Raw genomic sequence first — 17,824 nt, 5'->3', positions numbered from 1 at the left:
GAACTCTGAAGGAAGCAAAGTGGGATCAATTCCCGACAGGATTCAAATGCATGACAAGCAGGTAAGGCATGAGCACGCTCACATGACGACAACTCACCGTTTTCAAGGTTCTGTGACCCGCAAGGACCGAAAGTAACCCGATGTACTCTTGCTGCCCATGTGGAAATTCTAAAATTCTGTGTAAAGCCAGATGCCCTGTTCGGGTCAAACGAAGAATTTAACAACACAAATCAATCACGTTTAGCATTTACAGCATCGCAACAAACAAAGCAATAGCCAAAGCGTGTGTTCACATCGTCCTACTGTGGAAATGTTTTCACATAACTGTCACATCTTTTTTGACAAATTTGGGTTACCGCTGACCTTCACAAAAGCGAATTCTGCACGGTCTAATTTACACTGCTCATTTGGACCTGACAGATTTGTCACAATAATGAACCCAATCCCAAATCTAATGGCACGGGAGGCGGGGCTGCTGATGACCTTCAGCTTCTAACAGCCGCCTCACCTGCCCTCCTGGCAGAGGAAGCCACCAGCTCCTCATCTGCGATGAGAGGGGGGGGTAACCAAGCGTCGCCTCCATCCATCATCACATTACACACGTTGGCCTAGTTTAATGTCCTTTTCAGACTTGACTGGAGACACACTGGGCCACACAGAAACATGGGAAGCAGCTAATTAGTCTATGCCAACGGCGAAGGTTCACCAGTCATTCAACGCTTCGAGGGTGAAATCCCATCCAGTGTCCTAATGAGGACTTTGTCCATCACAATAGTCTGATCCATTACGAGGCTGCAGCATCGAGCTAATGAGCAGATAACATGTACCTCCACAGCGTAGTGAGGAGCTGCACTATTAAAATAATAACTGCACTGTGTACAAACAAGAAGACAGATGGAGGGGTGCAGCAGCAGCTACGCTTAATACATAACAATTTTCTTAGTAAGTGCCTAATACTAAACCACTGAACCTAACAGGACAGTTCTTTTGACCTCGGAGCAAACAGCTGGTTGGCATGAGCGAGGCTTGCGTGCCAGGTTGGTGCTCAGGGAAATTACTAGAAGAAGAAAGCACTTGGGGAAACAGGACACGCACTGGCATATGTTTAGAGAGCTAGCAGAGCCTAAGAGGGAGAAGGAAAAAAGTTTTTTTTTTATCCCTCTATGCCAATGAATGGGCTGAAAAGACCTTTTTGAACAAGATTATGCAGTAATGGTTATGAAAATCACAGCTGTTCACTGGAATATGTGCAAGAAATGCTCACAGTGGAGGGCTGCTTATCATGTTTGGTCTAACGGGACTTACCTGCAGTGGAAGCATTTTTAAGCAATTAACCAGAATCTTTAAAAACAACATGACATGACTACAAACCGTGCAGAAAGTGCAGTCAACGACCCACTTTAATCAGCGAGGAGTAGTTACTTCTTTAGTTTCTTTACATTTGCACTTGCTTAAGTTTACCAAGATCCCTCTGAACTCTGAGAAAGTCAATCTCGGGTTTAAGCTCAAGGCCTCTCCACAAACCTGTCAGCCTAATAGTAACGGATACAGTGAGGAACTCCGCGCATCCAAAAAAAAAAGAGGTGCAGCTGAACTAATACACAGTTTCAGTACAGTACGCCTGCCCAGTCAGCCATACAGCTCCACAACAGATATTGGAAATGACTCTGGCTACAGCTCTCCAGGGTGATCGGCACCTGAGCCGACAGGAGCTCTGTCAGGAGCACGGCTAGTGAAGCCATCAGCATTTCATCACCGCTCTAAGACGACAACACCCACTTGCAATGGGCATCGAGTCTCGTTAGGTCTAAATACTCAGCCTGACTAGTCCCAGTCACTATTCAAACAAGTAGATAGAGCTAGATAAGAGCTTAACGTGCAAACATGTCTCATGTTTTAGTGAGGGTTAAGTAAGGGCATCGGTATTAGGCATTGTTACCTCAAGCTAGACGAGCTCAAACAGTATGATGCATTCATCAAGTCAGCTTCTAAAGAACTAATCACTAAGGTAGATTCGAGTGGCAAATGACAATGAGCATGGCATACTCCCCTGACTCCACTTTATTATAAGGTACTCTTGTGCAATCTATCCCACAACCTCGAACACAGCATATTTATTTTAAGATGCGTCCCTTTTTTTCTTACATTGCCATCACGGTTTTAATTCAGTTCAATCAGGGAACTGTACGTTTGACCATCTAGAATAAGCTATGGTTACTGATGATGTGGTACTGTACACATTATATTTGGAGGTGCTAATATAGTACCCACCTCATATACACCCACTTGGCAATTCATTTGATACACCGATGAAAATTAATGCACGCTAATAGAACAGCCCTGCAGTAAATCCCCCTTTATAGCTGACATAATCTTCCACATACAACGATTGGCCACAACATTAAAACCACTGGCAGAGGAAGTCGTTAAAAATTACGTTGACCACAGAACACAGGCACACACACAAACAACAGTTTAGGAACAACTAAAAAAAAAACACTGATGAGTCACACCCGTTTCGGGAGACCTACAAAACAATAGGACGGTGGTCACAATGTCATGTCCGATCGGTGTACGTTGAAACAGCATCAGAAAGGCGGTAAGTTTGTGGTACTGTTAAACTGTGTTGTTGCCTAGCCCGCTGACTGGGGTGGGGTTGTCAAAATCATAGTACAACATAATAAAATTCACCAGTCCTACAAATCAAAGCCTCCAAAATTAAAAAAAAAAAAAAAAAAAAGAATACTATGATCTTCATGAAGCTTCAGTGCACGGCTGTTACATTAGAAAGATTTTTTTTTTACTAGTGTACCTAATGGACTGGCAAGTTACTTATCTCAGTTACAGTAAAACCTGGACACATATCAATAACTATTATATTGCTTGTAAAAGCAGCAGTAGATAACTGCAATAGATACCAGATATTGGCCACTTTAATTCAATCTTTGGTATGGGGAAGTCTATTATCTGGGAATCAGTTTCTACACTGTTTTTACATATAAATCAGGAATGGCAGTAAAGTTGTGTTGGCCGACATGACACTGCTACGGTGTGAAGCACAGTGCAGCGACATCTTCCTCGTACTTCACGATTTAGTGACATACCTGGGCCACAGCTTGCGGCACATTTTCTTTTCAGTTTTTGTATCAAAGTCCTCCAGAAGGACAAATGCACTCGTTCTGTCTCAGGACCTTGCTCTAGCTAAGATAAGAGGCAGAGCGAACTAACCGGCTCGCCTGGCAATACAAGATTGGTCGTCTTTGCATTTCCTGTCCACCGCTCCGTAGGCTGCAGCCCTCTCTCTATCTAAAGCTAATTCATACTCTGAAGAGTGGGCAGTCTGTAGTGGGCTGAGGAACTATACAGTTTTTCAATTGTTTAGCGGGGCCAGCTTTCAGCTTTTTAATACGTTCTATGTGATAGATAATCTGAAAAGAGGATCTTCAAACACTTCCCTACGGTTTTTCGGACAGTTTAATGTGGAATGAAGCAGTGTATCCATAGAGCTAGTTTGGTATAGATTGTAATTTAGCCAAGCCACGTAATGACATATGTGGAAACTGTCTGCATGTAACGATCCACAGCAAGAACATGGGATGGTATATATGGTAGATATGGAATATCCGTTCGACAAATCAATGATTTTGTAACTACAACTAACCCCTGACTGAAATTCTATCTCTTGACTTTGCCTCATGTAGCCCAGTGAGTGTGCAAAAACCCTGCGAGAAAACTCAAATCGGTTTCCTAACCCACTAAAGAAAACCCTTTGAATTGCTCTCCGTGCCCATTAAAACTGCTCCTGTGTGCAGACAGCAATCCAATATTGGCCGTGCTGATCGGAGATCGTGAGGATTCCTTTCCAGCAGGAGCATGATGCGATCTGAGAACATACATACAGATCATCATCCTGAAACGATGCTGTGATAAACGGGCGATCCAGCTTCAGCAGTGGAGTGACATTGATTACGTTCCATGCAAAAAAGGGGCAATGCAGCTGTCAATCGCGAGACTTCAAAGTGAAGAATGATTATTCCGCGCAGATAAATGTCAGCTACTCTGACAATCCATCATCATCTTGCAACGAAATGTTTCTTCTTCCATGCACTAACCCCTTTTTCTTCCACACACAAATATGAGACAACAAACGAGAGTCAGAATCCACTTTGCCCATTAACAGTCAAATGACATGAATGCGACTGCCTAGCTGGATGACTTTATCAATCATTCAACTATCGTGTCACCTTTAGCACAGCCACAGTCTTAGAGTCACTCCCTTATCTCACTAATCCGGATAAGTTCAGCACTCAGTCCGTGAAGGCAGCTGGGATAAATTAGGTTACTCCTACACTGATTGGATTAAAAGTCGGCAGTGGGCCTCGACCCCGTGGCCCCTAATGCAGCATCCACCTGCAGTTCAGCTTTAATGAACATGTCAGCTTAAATGGAAATGAATAACTAAATAAAATCTGATCTTTGGCACCTCCAAGTTTTTGTGAATCCCTGCATTGTAAAAGCACTATATGGAAAAAAATTGACCCAATTTGCTCATACCACAGAAAACCAACGGTGATTTATAAGCCACTTATAAGGACCATTTATTCGCAGTGACTCAACTCCCCTGCCACACTTCAGGATAGCCGCATTTTATATGACAGTTGACTCAATAGTAATCTAGTGTAGGTTAAATGTGAGTCCCTGGAGCCCACAGCCTGCTTTGCATCCCTGTGTAGTTGACCCATCATGACTGCAGCGCATTACAGAACCACCGGTCAGAGCCATTACTTTCCTCACCAGCTGAAAGTGGGCTCTAGGCATATCTGCATTCCTCGTGGCACCTGTACGTGTACGGGAACTCACTGCAGCTTTTTAGCCCGAGCACAGAAACAAGAGTTTCCTAACTGCAGTGGAAAACTCACAAATGAATACGAAGGATTGGCTGTCATAAAGTGACAGACCTCACATTAGGAGCCGTGGCAGCAATGCTTCAACGAACAAAGTCAAAATATGACAGGAGACAAGCTAAACCACAATCTGAGGAGACCGAAATACAGTAAAATGAGAACTTATTAGGCGAGACACGGGAGCTGCAACTCCCCCTGTGAAATCACTTAGGCCTGCTTATTTTAGAAGAGGGCAGCATATTACTTATCCACACACTCAAATTTCTTCGTTTGTAATAGCTCACAGTGGGCAACACCAATGGGATCGGGCGCAGAGATATGGTCTGAGCGCACCCCTTGTGACAACTACTTAACCTCTGGGTCGGGCCAGGAAGGAAAGCCTTGTTTGGTTTCTCTAGGTCGGTGGCATTTCTCTGAGTTGTTTACAGTAGGGAGGAGCGACGACAGAAAAACACGAGGAAGAAGATCTCGAAGGGAAATGTAGGAAAAAGAATGGCAGAGGAGGTGTGAGTGGTGCAGAATATCACAGCAATGTTCACGGCCGGGCCGCCGTAGAGTGGGGTGTTTTTGCGTGGAGTTGCACTGACTTCACTTCCTCATTCTTTTGTATTCAAGTCAGTGCCTCACCTGAACGTCAGGCAGCAGCTGTAAAACGACTCAGCTGAGGGGAGAGGGTCACAGAAGCAGGAAGAAGCTGGGCCACTAATTGTGCTGCATCCTGTTACTGTGAGCTTCTTCTTTTTTCTTTTTTTTTTTTTCTCGGCTGCCTATATCGCTACGGATGCAAAGAAGGACCCTGCATCAGCCTGCAGGAAAACCCAGGATCTCCCAGCTGTATGGGGAAACACCCGCAGGGAGGGGAGAGTAGGAGAAGGAGGGCTGGCTGGAGAGTCTGACATCATTCAAGAGCAAGGGCTTCCATGTTTCTGGCTCATATGTGTGTGCATGCATAAAGAGTGTGTGAGTCACTCTCTAAGGCGCACACACACACACTTACGCACAACTCCAGCTCTGGACAGATATTCATTATTCTGACTTTCTGCTGCACCTCAGAGACGCTGCAGCTTTCTCGCACACACGCACACACACACACACACACACACACACCGCGGATAAGAAGGGAGATGAAGGCACCCATCAGCAAACCCTTCTCACGCCAAACACCCTTGTTGCAAAGCAGCACAAAAATAAGACACCCCATCGGCGGGAGGCCACGATCAAGCCAGCCCCACTGCAGATCCTCCAAAACCACAAGCTTCAGTCTCGCATTCAGCGATCAGATGTAGAAAAAAGAGAGAGATCCGCTTATAAAGTTGAAGGACGCGGGAGGAATGATATGAAGCAGCGTGTTTAAAAAAGCCGAGGCTGGTAACAGTAAACGGTGGGGCAGCGGCAGTGGGCTGTCGATTGGATTCACCAAGTGCTCCAAAAAAAAAAAAAAAAAAAAAAAAAAAAAAAACTGCATTGCCTCTGTCAAAGCCCTGCGTCCCACTGTGGATTACAACAAACACGACACCGGGACGGGGTACATATCGTGACTCATCTCGTGTCTCACCTCTCTCCGCTAACCGCAATCTCAAGAAAAGGCATGCACGTAAAATCTTTAGGCTAGTTAGCTCTACTTCCTTAGCCCGCTCCCTTCTCTCCCGTCCAGCCTGCCTCTCCTCTCCTCTCCGGCCGCCCGGGTCCCACACCTCTCGCTTTGACGCTCGCGCGTCCTGGGACTTACCGGTCCTATGTGCTGATGGTGTCGCTGTGAGGACACAACAAGTGCGGAGAGGCTGCCGGCCACCGGTCCGCTGCTCCGGGAAAACAGGAGTACCGATCTGCACACTTTCGCAGCCATCTCTGTAGTGAAACCTCGCCGAGAAGGAGACTGCTGCGGGCGGACCGAGACGCACCGAAGGGGAAGAGGGAGGGGAGGTGGGCGGGTTTGCGGGGCTGGACTATACGGCTTCATACACATGCCCAGTGTTGCACCAGTGTGCAAACATAAAACACTTTTTGTGGGGAGTAATTCAGGGCAGCTGCATTTCGCTTTACCTGCAAAACATCCGCCGAACAGTGGCCCAGTTGCTGTAATCCACATAGAACAGCATCACCATAACAAGATAGATAGATATGCTTTTATTCGTCCTTCACAGGAAATGTGTTTCCACAGTCCATACAGAATATAAACACACCATTCACAAAACAAACACATGTAGCATATGCCACGTACCCTCCCATAACAACAATTTAACCACCATTTACACGCCACCACACATATCCAACTAACACATTATGATCAGTCATTTGTTCAGTTGTGTTACTGCATTCAGAATTAAACTTTTGCTTAACTTTAAGCAGCTTTAAATGTACTGCACACTGTTTATACACCAATGCACACAATCTGTGTTGAACCTAAAATGTACATCTCGAATCTAAGACCTGCACAGGTACTTGGCAATAACTAATACAAAAGGAGATTTTAATAAATAAATAAATCATGAATTCATTCACCATCTTGCAACACACTTGAAGACTATATTCTGTGAAGGCTATCAGTACTCCAGGGCAAAAACACAAACCTGAAACAAAAGCAACTGGATTTGGTGGCATGGTTTGCCACTCTCCGAGTCGCATATATACAGACCCTATACAGCTACAGGCCCGAGCCATGTGAGACACGAGTGGGCACCACTCACAGACTCGCCCACAACAAGTCCAGAAAACACAGGACATATCATAAATATCATGACTCATCATGCATCTCACCTACACCTACCTGTTCTCTTTAGATATATAGTTTATCTAATATTTGTTACGGCTTTACAGTAAAAAATGCTATCACCAGAATGCGTAAAGGTATCGAGATCATGCCCAAGCTATAGAACCACTTTCCTAGCCAATACTACTCAAAGATTTGCACTTTATGCAGAGCTGACGGTCACTTGGAGATTTGCAGCTGTCTTGAAAGAGGCAGGGAAGGTATAGTCTGGATGTCTGCTGTTGCTGGCCACCGTTCCTCTGCAGCTGTGTCTAATATTAGCTCGTCCTTCAGTCACACACGACTATGTCCCAAAAGGCAAACCAACGCGATCCAATCTAATTAAACTGATCTTTTAAACAACACGGGCTGCTTCCTCCGTTTCAGTGACTTTCAGGGCTTCTAACCCTAAATGGCAGAGCATAAGGGCATGCAGGAAAGTGTCCTGTGTTTTGTTTCCTCCAGAGTCACTCACCCATTTCAAATTCAGGTAATAGGAGCGGTAATGGGTCTGTGTGGCCAATGAATGTCAAGGAGACTCCCCTCGGCAGAATGTAATCTTTTCCCCTTAATCTTTGACCATGCCTGTCGTAAAATACACCATCTGCCACACCTGTATTGGTTGAGGGAGAAACCAGATAACATACCACAAGGAAAAATGCATATTGGAGCTTTCAGTGTGGTGATTCATGGCTTCACAGGGAACAAGAACACAATAAATAAGATAAAAAGTAAATAATGAACTGGGTGTTTTGTTGTGCATTATGCTTGTCTTCTGTTTGTTTGTGAAATATAGTAGTAGTATGTCACTGCTCCTGTAGTCATACCGGTTCCTTCTGTACTTCTTCAGGTGCACTGCTCCAGATTGTGTGGGCGATGCAATTTAAATGCAAATTCTCAGCCACAGACAAGGACCAGCTCACGGCCTCAAGGCTGCATCGATTCACAGAGAGAATCTTTGTGTGGTGCCAAATACCATGGGGCACAGGCTCGCATGAATCTTTACACGGATGGCGTAATTTTATCGTGCCAGTACGCCACTGCACATGGTGTGCGAGGAGTGTAAACAAAAGAAGTCACATTAAAGTGGAAATAGCCGCAGGTATAAGGTTTCATTCAGTCTTTCGGGTCATGTGAGACATGTGCGTAATTTTGTTTGGTCTTTGGATTGTGTTCAAACTGTTAAGTCAGTGTAATCAAATTAATGATAATAATAATAAAAGAAGGCTAACAATGAAAGCTATAAACATCATTTGCATGTATATATTGGATATCAGACCTTGGTATCTGATCTTGTACTTGTAGCAGTCCAACTCTAAGGTGTAATAAATTCACAATTGAAGTCCAGAGTTAATTTCAGTCAGACACTGATTAGAGTGCCAACCTATGCCTCATAAATTCAAATTTCAAAGGCCTTACTGCTCAGAATCAGACATGGTGAGTCTGCACAAATTTAGATTAATGCAATTCAAATGTAATCTCCGCTGACATTAATCTTTTTCTTTTGTTTTTCCACAGTTGTCCTTCTCCTGCTAAACCAAAAACTCTCCCAGTGCTACTTTTAAACGCCATCTGACAGTTACACATTGTGTGCCGAGGTTATGATGAGATGGATGAGCTGAGAACAATGCAGAAAGAGGTGTGTATGCATGCTTGTGTGTGCACACATGTCTGTACAAGGATGAAATGTTACCTAGCAGTGTGGAACAGCCCCACCCATGGTTATACAGAAAAGGCAATGCCTGAAACAAGCTGGCATGGCTGTGTGACTTCTATTGCATCACACCGCCAATCAGGTGCTCCATGATATAAACACAGGCCTAACTAGGCAGGGTATGCAGCCCTTCTCATGCTCCCATAAAGGCTCGCATACACCACACAGCATTTAGTTTGCTGTGTAACTGGAGCCAGTTTTTGTCTACAAGTCTTTGCCCGAGCCCTGCTTCACCATTGCACAGGGGCACACTTTGTGGGTCAAGTTTCACCGTAGTTGTCATTTCATCAGAACTGTCATGCGGGCACAAAATCTGCTGCAGTTGGAGTAAATCAACACCCCTTAATAGATTTACATGTGTGCTCTTAATAAAGCATGCGTGGAGAGGCATCGCAAACCAAACACGAGAAGCCAAGAATGTTTTATTAATCAAATACAGTTGCTGTGTTAGGAAAGTAAACACCTCGCATGCCCCTGTTACGTGACATGCTTATTTTTCGATCTGGACTGAGTCATAATAATGGAATGTGTACCAAAATAAAAAAGACACCAACTGGCCAGGCAGCCTATATGTTAGCTAGAAGTTATAGACATTGCACTATTGCATTTGATGACAACTGCCCATGCCACTGTCCAAACTGTATGTCTTTTGGAGAATTAAAAAAAAAAAATTCATTGCATTATGCACGTTTATGAAATTGATGAGATTAATTGGAGATGAATGTCTCTGAATTGGAGAAACACACACTGACAATGTGGATGCCTTTGGCCATGCTGAGGTTATTGTTGTTTAAATTTCAATAGCTGACAGTTACACTTTGTGGGGTCCCCGTGATAAATAGCTCGCTTGCAGTGGAGCACTTCAGGCAAGAAGCCTCCTTTATTAAAAAGGACTGAACACAGAAGGGAGGAAGAGAAGGACTCAAAATGGCTTTAACTAAAGCTTGTGGGAATAAACCAAGAGATTAGTGTAGATAATAACGTGTATGGATAGTAAGCAGTGCTATTACTTTCTGTGTGTATTTAATATTATAGTTATTGTCTCTTTAGACAATAATTACCTCAACATTTAACAAACTTTACTGATAATATGAACTTATGCGTGCCATAGAACAATTGTTAACCTAATGCTGCCTGATCTTTTTGACCCCAGGTCTGTTTGTTACTGTAATATTTGTATTAATTAAACAATTTATTGAAAAGTCACTCAGATTCTGACTCCACTTGTGAGGCTAGTGTCCCATCTATGAATGCATTGTCTCGTATTCTCCTTATGAATCCCTGAAGAACAACATTTGGATCACACCTCTAATTTATGAATCAATCTAAGGCCTTTTAAGCCTTTTTAAGGGCCACACCTGATCTGACACAAATGAGTAAGTCTGGTTTTGGAGAGTTCACAGCGTGAGTTAAGATATGTTATTCTAGCACAATGATATTAAGTAATATGAAGTAATGCACTTTTCTGAACTACTGTGCATGCTACAGTTTGAAGCACAGTACACAAAGAAGAGGCATCCCAGCAGCTCTGTGAGAGCTTCTAAAGAAGTTGGCCTACTTACATGTACTGTACGTACATCTGTCTGGTCATTTCCCTTAGCTAAGAGCTTTTTATTAAGTTACGTCTGACTAATGACAATACAACCGCAGAACAGCATCATTATATCTGAGAAATATAATATATTTCAAAGGCATTTCATTGTGTGGATGTCTAGTGGTGTGTCTATTCTGAGATTTCCTGGCATTTTGTCAAGGACCTAACTGGTGTAAAGACTCAGTATCACATCTCTGTATTCTGTCCATCTCCAGTTTAAACATAACATCATAAGTTTCAATGCGGGGTCACATCATGAAGAGGTTTGAGACAAAAGCATCTCTGCATCTACCCCAGTGTTTCCTTTCACATTATGCATTCAGCTAAGTTGATTCATATTCAAGGGGGTAGTTACAGCAGGCTCAATGTCAAGAGGTCATTTATATATATTTTGCATTTTAAGCTGGAGTGTCTGTCACAGGCAAGCATGACTGACAAAAGAGACTCGTATCATTTCATGTTTGCTTCTCTCAGTCATCACATGCTTCTCCCTGAACAGTGAAACAGGCATTAACAATCAATCACTGTCTCCCCCATTCAAATGAACTATTATCTATTGTCCCTTCTTTTATCGCTTTACTTATTACAAATTGCAATGCTGAAATTGCTTTGTGTTGCGTTCTTTCTTTTAATATCATTCTAATGTAATTGTATCTTGTTATTAATGCACTTTGAGTTGCATTGTGTCTGAATTGTGCTACATAAATAAACTTCCTTTGCCTTGTACCCATAGAAACAAGGAAAATGTACTTTTTACACATTTTAACTTGCAAATGGCTCAAGTTTCCCCTTGTTGTGGGGTGGGTGGGAGGAGGTGTCAAGGATGGTTTTCACTTTTGCCGAAATTCTCCTCCTCCTCTCTGACACTGTGTTCAAAGCCACCCCTACAACGTCTGTTTGCATCTTATTTCACAATTTCCCTGTTATGTTCGATGTAAATTGCAAAATGTGAGTCTGTAGCGTACCTGTTTACTGTTACTGAGCTGCGTGGAGCTGGGTGCGCAGATGTCGCCCCGCCCTGCTGGTCAACACGGAACTGCTCCATCTCTATAGACAGACAGGGAGACAGAGAGACAGGGGAGAGACGGGCTACACTGAACCGCAGAAGACATTACCATTTTGACTGACTGGCGGGTTTTTTTGATCGTCGTTAATGTGAGTAACAATCTCGCTTAATAGCTATAAAAAAAAAAAAAAGCTGCACACGTTAGCTGCTATCTGACATGTAACCACAACTAACTAGCCAGCTAGCCAGCCAGCTAGCTAGCGGCAGCTACGCTGCGATAAATTATCTAATTAATGGCCTCTACGGCTAAGCACTAACACTAAAACAATGTATATTACACACGAATGACGTTGAAAACATGTTGGTTAGCTCATAGGTTAGCATGTAGCATTGAGTCACTGCAGAATCGTGTCGACGAAGTTAACTTGCGGCTAAAAACAAAACATTGGGGTCCCTTTGCATCATGGGAACAGCATTAGAGGGGTTTCTCTCATAAAACTAACATTGCTTTATTATGTTTTTGAACCGCTAGTGTATATCTGTTAATGCTAACCAGCTGTTAATAGCGAGGTGAAATGTTGAGAACCTCAGGTCAGAGTTGGGGGACATGATCATGGCAGCCACGCCTCACAATAAAAAGAAGTGGTTATCTTCAGGTAAATGCCATTAACACCGTTTATCACGGTGCATTGAGATTCATCACCAACTCCCATTCTCATCACTGCACCCTGTACGATCGGGTTGGTTGGTCTGCATTCCCCACTCGTGGGCTTTTTCGTGGGAAACCAAAATATTTACAGGGCACTTCTCTCGTACCTCTGTATCCACGTTTGATAAAAGAAAGTACTGGAAACTATTCTTAGAGGTGACATTACATCAACTAACCGCTCCTAAAGTTAGAACAGGGAAAAGTTAAAATGGCTTTAAGTTATTTGTCTCCTGGGGCCTGGAATATGTTGCAATATAATCTAAAACTTAAGGAGCGGGTCTCATTTGACGTCTTTAAACACATGTTGAAGGTCTGTTCAGCATCGTCACCAAGTGTGTGTAAATTGTGTCCCTGTTGTATGTTACGTGTGTTTTTTTGTCATTTCTCTGTTTGTGATAAACTTTGTGTTTAGGAATGCACATCTGCCTGTCTTGGCCAGGTGTCTCTTGCAAAAGGGATTTTAATCTCAGTGGGACTTCTCCTGGTTAAATAAAGGCTAAATAAAATAAAATAAAATGAAAGGTTCCTCATGCATCATGTTTTGTTTGGGTTAGGTACGCAAGTGACAAGTAGGAGACTACATGAGCATTATTCTTAAATAAACTACTGGTGTGTTATCTCTGCTGAAAATAATCCTTCCTTTATGTTATTTGGCGATTATATTAACTTGCTGGGTCTTTGAACTAAAGAGTCTTTGAACAGCCTTTTTGGGAAGTCGTGGGGTCTGATCTGTTGAAACTCAGTTGCCAGATCTGTTCAGGATATTGCATTGTAATTCTGCTGGTTTAAACATTGGCGCAACTTTTCTTAGCTTGACCTCTTCTTGGCCCTTCGGCTGAAGTTCCCACACTTTATCAGTTGTGTTGAAGTAGATTTTCCAGTTGGGCAAAGAGAAATGTCTAGCGATCTTGTCAGTCATCACAGCGTCGAAATGGCCATCCTTTGATTGTTGTTGTGTGTTTGTCCTTCTCAGGACACGGTCCCAAACAATAAATGATCTTTGAGATTATTTTTTTTTTTGCTTGTCAGATTGAAAAGTAACCAAGGTAAAAACGTGCCCAAAGATATGGAAGTTTGTAGTGACAAGGGGTTTCATAAAGTACGGAGCAAACTTTTGTTTGTCAGCCCTCTTTAGTACTTCTGACAATAATCCCTTCTCAATTTATGCTTTTTGCTTGGAGGCAAAACATATCCCAGATCAACAAAGGAACCAGATCAACAGTAAACTTTCTACCAACTTTAGCAGAGAGGAATGGTGTCGGCTAAGGACATAAAACATAAATTATATAGCACTCCAGGCTGTTTAGGTAACGCAGCGCTGTCCTTTTTTTTTTTCTTTCCATCATGATTATGAGGTCTAATATTGTTTTGCCAGGTACATGGTCAATCCTATGTCCCCAGTAGCTTCTCAACAGATTTAAAAGGCTAATTCTTTGACATGGTAGACTCAACTTCTTTCTTCTAAATTATTGTATTTACACACAAGGGGATACAGTCGAGATGTGCGCACACCAAGCACTGCTACGTGCTTTGTTCAATGAGAAGGGTAGTATTGGATTTATAAAATAATAACACTTAGTTTGATGTGTTCAGTGGAGTGACTTCAGTGGATGATCAAACCATCCAATCATCTAGATTGTTCCTGTTTGCCTTTTGTTCTAAAAGAATCGGAGATCCTACATGACCCTGAACCAATTGCAGATGTATGTTCTCATGCATCTGATTTGAGTGATGACAGATCAATCACTTTTTCATCATCATTGGTATTAAAGATATTAGCCTTCTGTAAAACCAATAAGTTGAACACAAAAGACTGAGGTGCACTGAATAAGAAAAAAATATTTTATTTGCAAGCATCATGCACACTTTTGAATTATCAATGAAGCTCTGGATACGTGACTTGGAGGCTCTGGTTTGTTGAACTATTGAGTTGTATTGCATTGTACCAGTATATGTTCTCATTATTTTGACTAGTACGTTTTGGTCAGTGGACTACATTAAATAACCAGTTTGTCTTTAATTCAATACAGGACCACAGACTACTGTAATGGGCATTCAGTGTAGGATTTAAACTTATACGCCCCAAACCCAAAATAGAATAAGTAATAAAAGAAGGATTCATTTTTAAATAAGCAGACATAGTTAATTTTCAGATCTAGACATGAATTACTCAAATCTGTGTTCGTCCTTCTTTTGCATCTTGTTTCTCATTGTGGCTCATTGGTTACGTGTGTGTCATGCTTAAAAAGCTCTTTACCATTGATATTAGATACCATCTAATATTCAGTCTAATTGCTGTACAACATATCATAGATCTGGATAATTTCATTCCAGCATAACATGTCAAACCTATTAGTATTAGATGGTACTGGAGGCAGCTACAGTCTAGACTCTTGTGTTATCACAGATATGTCCACAATACCATAAACTTTGGCTCAACTTGTGTCGTTTTATTGCACTGCTGTAGTCTTGGGAGTTTCCATGGAGTCTTTGGTACCAATCCTTTAGCATCAGTCTGTCTCCTGGGCACATTCAGAGAAATAATGTGCATGCATGCTCACTCTTCCCCTCAGTCCCTCTGTCATGGGCTACTAAACACGCCAATTAGCATATGGCACTTCCTCTTTCTTTTTTTTTCTGTTGAATCCATTTGACAGTCGCTGCCTGAATTGTTAATAGGATATTGACAGGTGGTAGCTCTAGGCCTCAATGGGGTGAACCCTTCTATCATGTAGTCTGAAAAGTGCACACTTGGGAACTACAGATACACACCAGTAGCCCCTTTCGTAATTGTTAATCATCTTTCCGTGACACTGATGAATTAAGCACAAGTACGGTTGGAAATTAAGTTCTGGAGCTTAGCTGCTCTGCTGCCAATTAATTTCATAGTTTATTCTTTCGGGTGGATGAGGATTCTAGGACATTAACGAATTGTCTGATGGTACATTTTTGTCAATAGTGCAATATGACGTTAGATCTCATGAGTAAGCTGCCATTGTTCTAATCTTTCCCTCTTCATATGAGCATTGATTTGTTTTTTTGGTTAAAGAAGGAAGGTAGCTGTGTAGCAGCATGATGATTTTTTAGATGATGTTTTAGTGTAAATCGCATTTGAAACCACCACTTCATCACTTGGTAAATTAGCCCTTACATAGCCTTAAATGGTGAGTAAACCTCAACTTCCATCAGCACTGTGACTCCATCACACCATGCGTTTTAACCCAAAATAATTAATAATCAGGCCGGTGTGCATGTTATGTCCTTGTGTTCTTTGCATATAAACAATTTTGTGTCATCTGTCTCCGTCTCACCGCTTTTGCTCTCTTCTCACTGCAGGATGTTCCGCTTGCGGGCATTGTCCGCAGTTACGGTGGGGCTGGCGCAGTTGTCCCGGCGCTATCACAGCGGGGCAGTGCGAGGGTCTGGGCGGAGGCGGCTGATGCTGGCAGCTCTGGTTGGAGTGACTGGCGCGTCTGCTAGCGCTGGACTGCTCTGGAAGAGGTAAGGCTGGGTCCTTTGATACACCTTAGTAGATAATTATAGCCTTGTTATGGTTAATTTCAATTTCTCTCCCCATTGGCAATTTGAATTAAAGGGGAAATGAAGCACTCAGTCAAATCAACCATATTTTGTAGACGGAGTTCCACTCTTTAATATGTAACACTACTGACAAGTTCATATGCAGCAAGCAACATATGAGGAGAAAATATTGCGGCTGTTATGTGTTTTTTAGCATGGGCGCCGCCATCTTGCCGTACTGTGACCCATGACGTTATGGGGTTAGTTATTGATAGCTAAAGATAGATCGTTTTAGTCAGATACACGTAGCGTGTTCTTGTAGTTACAGCTATCTTGGCTTACATGCTACAAACGGGGCGTTGCAGTGTTTCTGCTCGTGTCTCGTGTTTTCTGTAAAAACATTGACATTTCCTTCACGTCCACTGCCTGGCATATAATGTGGAAAGTGTGCACTGTGGACAGATCGCCGATTAAATGGTCCAGCAGATGGACTCTGAAACAGTGGACGTTGTTGTACAATAGCCACACTGACACCAAGTAGTGCTGCCAACACGCTCTCTTCCCCAAACCACCGCTTTCACTACTTCTTCCGTTCTTAGTGGCACCACTGCTTAGTTTCCACGCCGTATCGGCTCAGAGTCGTATCCAGTAGGATCTTACACCGAGCTCAAGATCTCTTTCCATTTCATCCTCGATCCAACTAACCCCGTGACATATTTGATTTGTGTCACTTAAAAATGCTGACTCCCTAGCAGACCAGCTAGCGTTATAGCAGTTTTTTAGTATTTGACTTTAGCAGAAGTGTTATGTCAGTTTGCAGCACAAAGACCGACACATGTACATTTCATTTCCCCTTTAAGCCATTGAAGCTTGACCCCAGATGTCAGTTACAGTTTAGTCTCTTACCACAGTGTCACTTGACTTGCTATTCATTTTTCATGCTTTCAGGGCTTCATCTTTATTGCTTGTATGTCACATCAGAAGTATTCGTGTTGAATGACACACTTCTCTTTGCTGTGGCTCATCTCGTGTCTTACACCATGAGTTGGAAGCACCTCTGTTTGGTGTAGTTCGACATTAAATGAAAAGAACGTGATATGCGCTGAGTAAACCCGGATTTGCTTGCGCTGCAGAATTCAAAGGCAGCTTAATGTTTGAGCGCGTGCCAAAATTCGATTCCTCAATTTACAATGTTTTAATTGCTATCCACTACTAAGGAGGGTGGTGTGTAGTTAAGGGAGAGCGGTAGAGAGAGTGTTGAGGTGAGAGCTCTACGGGGACAGAATGACTGGGCTACAGGAGGCAGAGTGATGGATGGTGCCTTAGGGTATTACAGACTGATGGGACGAGACTGTTCCAGGCCTTCACCCCAGGCTTCATTCTCCTTGTGTCTCATTAAACTGAATTATTCAGCCTGCTCCAGCCAGATCCAGCTATTTATTATTACTATTCCAATTTTCGATTTAGTCAGAAAAATGGTCAAGTGAGAGTTTGCCATGGAAAACTCTCTGCATTGCACAGAAGAGGAGAACACACTGTAATCTCTCTCTCATTCCCTCTCTGTGTTTTAACTTTGTTCAGCACCATGGCTAGAGATCCATGCTTCTGTCTTGTCATATAATATATAAT

At 42.7% G+C, this 17,824-nt stretch overlaps 2 protein-coding genes across 5 annotated transcripts in view; one reads left to right on the top strand and one right to left on the bottom strand.

Moving 5' to 3' along the window:
* Window positions 1–12,006, bottom strand: part of mcu (mitochondrial calcium uniporter) — a 59,065-nt gene extending 47,059 nt beyond the window's left edge. The window contains exons 1-2 of the mRNA XM_047603572.1: window positions 11,941–12,006; window positions 6,634–6,850 (exon numbers count right to left, since the gene is read on the bottom strand). Of these exons, the coding sequence (XP_047459528.1) occupies window positions 6,634–6,850; window positions 11,941–12,006 (283 nt within the window). The remainder of the gene's footprint in view (window positions 1–6,633; window positions 6,851–11,940) is intronic.
* micu1 (mitochondrial calcium uptake 1) overlaps window positions 11,955–17,824 on the top strand; it is a 30,656-nt gene continuing 24,786 nt past the window's right edge. For all 4 annotated transcript variants that reach the window (XM_047602565.1, XM_047602564.1, XM_047602563.1 and 1 more), the window contains exons 1-2: window positions 11,955–12,116; window positions 16,013–16,177. In XM_047602565.1, the coding sequence (XP_047458521.1) occupies window positions 12,115–12,116; window positions 16,013–16,177 (167 nt within the window). In that variant the 5' untranslated portion in view covers window positions 11,955–12,114. The remainder of the gene's footprint in view (window positions 12,117–16,012; window positions 16,178–17,824) is intronic.

Source organism: Mugil cephalus, chromosome 13 (assembly GCF_022458985.1).
Source record: "Mugil cephalus isolate CIBA_MC_2020 chromosome 13, CIBA_Mcephalus_1.1, whole genome shotgun sequence".
Classification (NCBI taxonomy): domain Eukaryota; kingdom Metazoa; phylum Chordata; class Actinopteri; order Mugiliformes; family Mugilidae; genus Mugil; species Mugil cephalus.
This window is presented reverse-complemented; position numbering and strand designations above follow the sequence as displayed.